The 6,740-nt window shown below is 53.0% G+C and overlaps 1 protein-coding gene across 9 annotated transcripts in view; it reads right to left on the bottom strand.

The window, feature by feature from the left end:
* Positions 1–5,145: 5,145 nt before the first annotated feature.
* Positions 5,146–6,740, bottom strand: part of TNK2 (tyrosine kinase non receptor 2) — a 108,874-nt gene continuing 107,279 nt past the window's right edge. For all 9 annotated transcript variants that reach the window (XM_081329415.1, XM_081329422.1, XM_081329416.1 and 6 more), the window contains one exon: positions 5,146–5,486. In XM_081329415.1, coding sequence (XP_081185541.1) covers positions 5,480–5,486 — 7 coding nt within the window. In that variant the 3' untranslated portion in view covers positions 5,146–5,479. The remainder of the gene's footprint in view (positions 5,487–6,740) is intronic.

Below are 6,740 nucleotides of genomic sequence, written 5' to 3'. Positions count from 1 at the left end.
CAGCCGTCCACCTGCATTTTAAAAGACCAAGGCCGCTCTTTCAAAGGCAGCAAAGTCCACATTTTGGACACAGAGGACCGCTGGCTTGAAAGAGGGCTGAAAAAGGCCGTCCGTGTCCAAATTGAACAGGCCTCTGTCAACAGAAGGGGAGGGGTACCACACCACCCGTCTCGTCGACAGCACTTTCAGCGGTCCCAAGTAGGCTACACACCCATTTGCACCACTCAGGTGACCCCCGAGGACACAGGTAAGCCTCCGAGTGGCCTCAACGACTCTCTAAAAGAATGCAAATAATAATAACAATAATAAAGTCGGAAGGGACCTTGGGAGGTCATCCAGTCCAACCCCCTGCTCAGGCAGGAAACCCTATACCATTTCAGACAAATGGCTGTCCTGTCTCTTCTTAACGACCAGCTGTCTGCAAGGCGTGTAAATCCTCCCCTTCCCCACCCTCCAGTCAGAGCTGAAGAAGCTTCTTGGGTGAGAAGCGAAATGTCTTCAAAGGGAAAAAAAAGAAAGTCCAGTTCTCTCCTGAAAAAGGAGCCTTTGGGACTGTAGAGCTGTAGTGATCTTTTAGATACACTGCAACTAATAATAATAAAGTTGGAAGGTACCTTGGAGGTCATCTAGTCCAACCCCACTGTTCAGGCGGGAAACCCTATACCATTTCAGACAAATGGCTGGCCAGTCTCTTCTTGAAAACTTCCAGTGTTGGAGCATTCACAGCTTCTGGAGGCAAGCAGTTCCACTGGTTAATTGTTCTCACTGTCAGGAAGTTTCTCCTTAGTTCTAGGTTGCTTCTCTCCTTGGTGAGTTTCCATCCATTGATTCTTGTCCTGCCTTCAGGCGCTTTGGAGAAGAGCTTGACTCCCTCTTCTTTGGGGCAGCCCCGGAGATACTGGAGCACTGCTATCATGTCCCCTCGTCGTCCTTCTCTTCATTAAACTACACACCCAATTCCAGCAACCGTTTCTTATATCTTTTAGCCTCCAGTCCCCTGATCCTCTTTGTTGCTCTTCTCTGCACTCTTTCCAGAGACTCAACCTCTTTTTTTGCATCGTGGTGACCAAAACTGGATGCCGGATTCCAAGTGTGGCCTTACCAAGGCATTGTAAAGTGGTATTAACACTTCACGTGATCTTGATTCACCCTGTTTGTTCAATCGGGAACCATGGTGACGCAGTGGTTACAATGCAGTATTGCAGGCTAATTCTGCCTGCTGCCTAGAGTTCGATCCTGACCATCTTGAGCTTGACTCAGCCTTCCGAGGTCGGTAAAATTGTTCTGTAAACTGCTGAGAGAGGGCTATAAAGCATTCTGAAGCAATATATAAGTGCTATCGCTATTTCTTTTTCTTTCTTTCCTCTCTCTCCTTCCATTCCTCCCTCCCTCTCCACCCTTTCGTGGTGGTGCAGTGGCTAGAATGCAGCGTTGCAGGAGAATTCACTGCCCACAGCCAGGAGTTCGACCCCTGACCGGCTCAAGGTTGACTCAGCCTTTCATCCTTCCGAGGTCGGTAAAACGAGGACCCAGATTGTTTGGGGGGGGGGGGAAAGAGCAATGGGGCTGACTCTCTAAACCGCTTAGAAGGGTCTCTAAAAGAAGGCAAATGACCGGCTGTCTGCAAGGAGTATAAATCCTTCCCACCATCCAGTCAGAGCCGAAGAAGCTTCTGGGAGGAGAAGCGAAACGTCTTCAAACAAAAACAAGAAAGTCCAGTTGCTTCCGGGGGGGGGGGGGGGAGAAACACCTTTGGGGGAAAAAAGGACTGATGTCAGCCTTACCAGGTTAAGGCCAGATTGGAAACGCACCACGTCAGCTAATTTGACATTGTTGCAAAGCTACTTGCAAATCTGAAAGCACCATATACTAGAGTGGCGAGACCACATTCGGCGTTACCGCGTCCGGTTTTGGTCGTCGCAACGCAAAAACGACGCGGAGACTCTAGACAAGAGTGCGGAGAAAAGCAACAAAAATGATTGGGGTGGGGTGGGGGCCTGGAGGCTAAAACATATGAAGAACGGCTGCAGGACTTGGGTTTGGCTAGTCTAGAGAAAAGAAGAAATAGGGGCGACACGATAGCAGCCTTCCGGTATCTGAGGGGCTGCCCCAAAGAAGAGGGGGGCGGGTGTCAAATGATTTTTCCAAACCACCTGAAGGCAGGACGAGAAACAACGGATGGAAACTCATCAAGAAGAGAAGCAACCTGGAATTAAGGAGAAACTTCCTAACAGGGAAGGACAATTCACCAGTGGAACAGCCTGCCACCAGAAATCGTGGGCGCTCCATCACCGGAGGATTTCAAGAAGAGATGGGATATGGAATGGTATAAGGCAGTGACGGCGAACCTTTTAGAGACCGAGTGCCCAAACTGCAACCCCCAAACCCACTTATGTATCATCGAGTGCCTGGTGGGCGTGGCCCTTTGGGTGGGCGTGGCCCATTGGGGGGACATGGCTGCAATGGTAGCTGCAGACCGGGTGGGACTAAAAAGTTCAATCAACCAATTCCAACTTTGCGAGAACATTTTTTTTCCCCCGTGAGAAGTTGAAATTGAACTTTTTTTTTTTGGCACACGGCAGCGGAGGCCTAAAGCGAAAAGGTTTTATAAAACCCAGCTGAGGGCCTAGGACTGGGGCGACGGCGCGCGTGCCCGCAGAGAGGGCTCTGCGTGCCACCTGTGGCACCCGTGCCATAGGTTCGTCACCACGATTTGATTTGATTAAATTTATATGCCGCCCTTCTCCCTGAGGACTCAGGGCGGCTCACAACCATAAAAATTAAAAAACATAATTTTTTTAAAAAAGAATTAAACAATAGATGCAATAAATACAAGACAATTTAACCCAGTAAAAAGCCTAATTAAAAAACGTAGTCAGTCCAGGCCCGCTTGTTGGAACAACCAGGTCTTCAGGTCACGGAGGAAGGACCGAAGGTCAGGGGTCGTCCGCAGCTCCGGGGGCAATTCATTCCAGAGGGTAGGCACGCCCACAGAGAAGGCTCTCCCGCTAGGGGTCGCCAGCCGGCATTGCCTGGCCGACGGCACCCTGAGGAGGCCGACTCTGTGGGAGCGAACCGGGCGATGGGAGGTTGACATTGGCAGCAGGTGGTCTCGCAAGTACCCCGGGCCTAAGCCATGTAGGGCTTTAAAGGTTATTACCAGCACCTCGAATCGCACCCGGAGGGTAACCGGAAGCCAATGCAGCTCGCGCAGGAGTGGTGTAACATGGGAGTACCGAGATACTCCCATAAGCACCCGCGCGGCCGCATTTTGCACCAGTTGAAGCCTCCGGGTGCTCTTCAAGGGCAGCCCCATGTAAAGAGCATTGCAGTAATCCAGGCGAGAAGTGACGAGGGCGTGGGTGCCCGTGCACAGGGCATCTCGGTCCAAAAAGGGGCGCAACTGGCGCACCAGGCGAACCTGTGCAAAGGCCCCCCTGGTCACGGCCGTTAGATGATCTTCCAAATTAAGCCGTGAATCTAGGACACCCAAGTTGCGGGCCCTTTCTGAGGGGGGCAATACCTCCCCCCCCATCAAAAGAGATGGAACATGTTGGACAATACGAGATGCCAGTATCCACAGCCACTCGGTCTTGGAGGGGTTCAGCCTGAGCCTGTTCCTTCCCATCCAGACCCGCACGGCCTCCAGGCACCGGGACATCACGTCAAGGGCATCACTGGGTTGGCTTGGGGTGGAGATGAACAACTGGGTATCATCCGCATATTGGTGATACCTCACCCCAAAGCCACGGATGATCTCACCCAGCGGCTTCATACAGATGTTAAACAGGAGGGGGGCGAGAACCGAAGCCTGAGGCACCCCACAAGCGAGTGGCCTCGGGGTACATCTCTGTCCCCCTGCCAATACGAACTGCGGGCGGCCCGAGAGGTAGGAGGAGAACCACCGTAAAACGGTGCCTCCCACTCCCAACCCCTCGAGCCGTCGCAGCAGGATACCATGGCCGATGGTATCAAAAGCCGCTGAGAGGTCAAGTAGGACCAGGACAGAGGAGCAACCCCTGTCCCGGGCCCGCCAGAGATCATCCACCAGTGCGACCAATGCCGTTTCCGTGCTGTAACCGGGTCTGAAACCGGACTGGTACGGGTCCAGAGAGTCCGCTTCATCCAGGAATTGCGGGAGCTGACGCACCACCACACTCTCGACAACCTTCGCTACAAAGCGAAGGTTGGAGACAGGACGATAGTTATTCAAGGAGGCCGGGTCCCGAGCAGGCTTCTTGAGGAGGGGCCTCACCACCGCCTCTTTTAAGGCGGAGGGGAAGACACCCTCCGTCAAAGAAGCGTTGACAACTGCCTGGAGCCAGCCCCGTCGCCTCCCAGGCGGCCGAAACCAACCAGGAGGGACATGGGTCCACTAGACAAGTGGTAGCGCTCAGTTTACACATAATCCTGTCCACATCATCCAAAGACGCAGGGTCCAACTCATCCCAAATGGTTTAACCAAGACCTGTCCTCTCCACTCCGCCGGATTCCGCCCAGTCGGAGTCCAAACCAGTCCGGATCCGAGCGATTTTGTCCTGCAGATACTGGACAAATTCCTCAGCCCTACCCTGCAAGGGATCATCCCTCGGTCGCTGGTTGAGCAGTGAGCGGGTCACTCTAAACACGGCGGCTGGGCGGTTATCTGCGGACGCAATGAGCGGAAAAGTAGACACGCTTTGCCGCTTCCATCGCCACGAGGTAAGACTTTCTTAGCTGTGTTCGATCAGATTCGGATCCGCTGGACCTCCCAACAGCTCTCTAGGCGTCTTTTCCGGCGCTTCATCTCTCGGAGCATGGATATAAGGTCTCGTGTTTGAGCAGGGGGTTGGACTAGAAGACCTCCGAGGTCCCTCCCAACTCTTATTATACCGTTACTGATAGGAACGGTCCCTTCTGGGCCTTTTTCGTCTGCCGTTATACAGCTGAGGGCTTGGCCGTCTCTTATCTGCCTGCCCTCTAAGGCAGCTCCGTCTCCCAAGGCCTTTCCTACACGCCGTTACATCATGTCCTGTCACTGGTTTCCCACCCCCCTTTTTTAGGGGTTCGCTAGCCCCTTCTGCCCTCTTTCCAAGGATTCAACGTTCCCCCGTCCCTTCCCCGCAGACGCATGCGCACGTGGGAAAGCATCCTTTTTCTCCAAAATAGAACAAGAGTATTTATATATTGACGCGAACACTTCTCTTTAGAAAAAGGAATCCAGCAGCGTGAATAAGAGGCGAAGCAGGAGGAGAACACAAGCAACTCAGCCTGTCTCTGCTGAGGTGGTGGGTGGGGGGACGAGGGGGGTGTGTGCCACGGTCACCGGCTGAGAGGGAGGCGGGAGGCGGCGGGACCCTGCAGGCTGTTCACGGCAGTCCTAGCTGCAGGGCGCCTTCTCTGGGATCCATCATCCACTGCCTCGGAAGCGACGCTTGGTCCAATAAGGTTGGAAGACAGTCACCTATTCAGGTCCATTGCTCAGGAAGACGAATACTGTTCACCGTCTGGAAGGATGAAAAGCAAGCAAAATATAAATAAATAAATTGAATTTTTCTTTTTCTTTCTTCCTTTTCTTTCTCCTTCCTTCCATCCTCCCTCCCTCCTTTCCTTCCTTCTATCCCACCTTCATCCCTCCCTCCCTTTCATTCCCTTCTCCTTCCTTCCTTCGTCCCTTTCTCCTTCCTTCCTTCCCCCTTCCATCCTCCCTCCCATCGCACCTTCATCCCTCCCTCCCTTTCATTCCCTTCTCCTTCCTTCCTTCGTCCCTTTCTCCTTCCTTCCTTCCCTTCCATCCTCCCTCCCTCCCTTTCCTTCCTTCCATCCCACCTTCATCCCTCCCTCCTTTTCATTCCCTTCTCCTTCCTTCCTTCCTTCCTTCCCTTCCATCCTCCCTCCCTCCCCTTCCTTCCATCCTCCCTTCGTCCCTCCCTCCTTTTATTCTTCTCCTTCCTTCCTTCGTCCCTTTCTCCTCCCTTTCCTTCCTTCCATCCTCCCTTCATCTGTCCCTTCCTTTCATTCCCTTCTCCTTCCATCTTCCCTTTCTCCCTCCCTTTCTTCCTCATTCCCTCCATCCATGCATCCTCCCTCCCCTCCTCCCTCCTTCCCTTCTTCCTTCCACCCTCCCTTTCTCCCTCCTTCCCTCCCTCCATCTCTCTCTCTCTCCCAGGAGCAAGCAGTGAGGAATATATCTACAGGCGGGGGGAGGGGAGAAAATCAGTGGAAAAGAAGAAGTGAGAAGCCAACCGGTCTTCTTATCTTGGAGGCATTCGGACAGCACAAGTCTACTTGCTTGTCGAGTTTCTCTCTTTTCCGAGGTCACCCATTGCACGGATCTACAGGCCAACTAACCAAGCCAGATTCATCCAAAATACTGAACGAAGCCAATAAAGGACAGGTGCTTACGGCCACAGCCGAGCCCCAAATTTCCGTTGCTAAGCGAGACAAGTTGCGAACAGAGTTTGGCCCCCTTTCACGACTTCCCTTGCCACAGCCGTTAAGTGAACCGCTGCCGTTGTTAAGCTGGTAACACGGCTTCCCCATTGGCATGGCTTGCCAGAAGGTCGCAAAATGGGGGGGAGAGGGGGTGTCACATGACCCCCCCAGGGGGGGAAACACTGCGACCGTCATAAATATGAACCAGTGGCCAAAAGTCTGAATTTTGATCCCGCCACCACGGGAGGGCTAAAATGGTCTTTAAGGGTGAACAACGTTTGTTAAGCCCCTTTTTTCCTGTGCTGTTGTAACTTCGGTCACTGAAC

Source organism: Vipera berus (assembly GCF_964194415.1).
Source record: "Vipera berus genome assembly, chromosome: 5".
NCBI lineage: Eukaryota > Metazoa > Chordata > Lepidosauria > Squamata > Viperidae > Vipera > Vipera berus.
The sequence above is the reverse complement of the archived record's forward strand: the minus strand, read 5'-3'. Positions and strand labels throughout refer to the sequence as shown.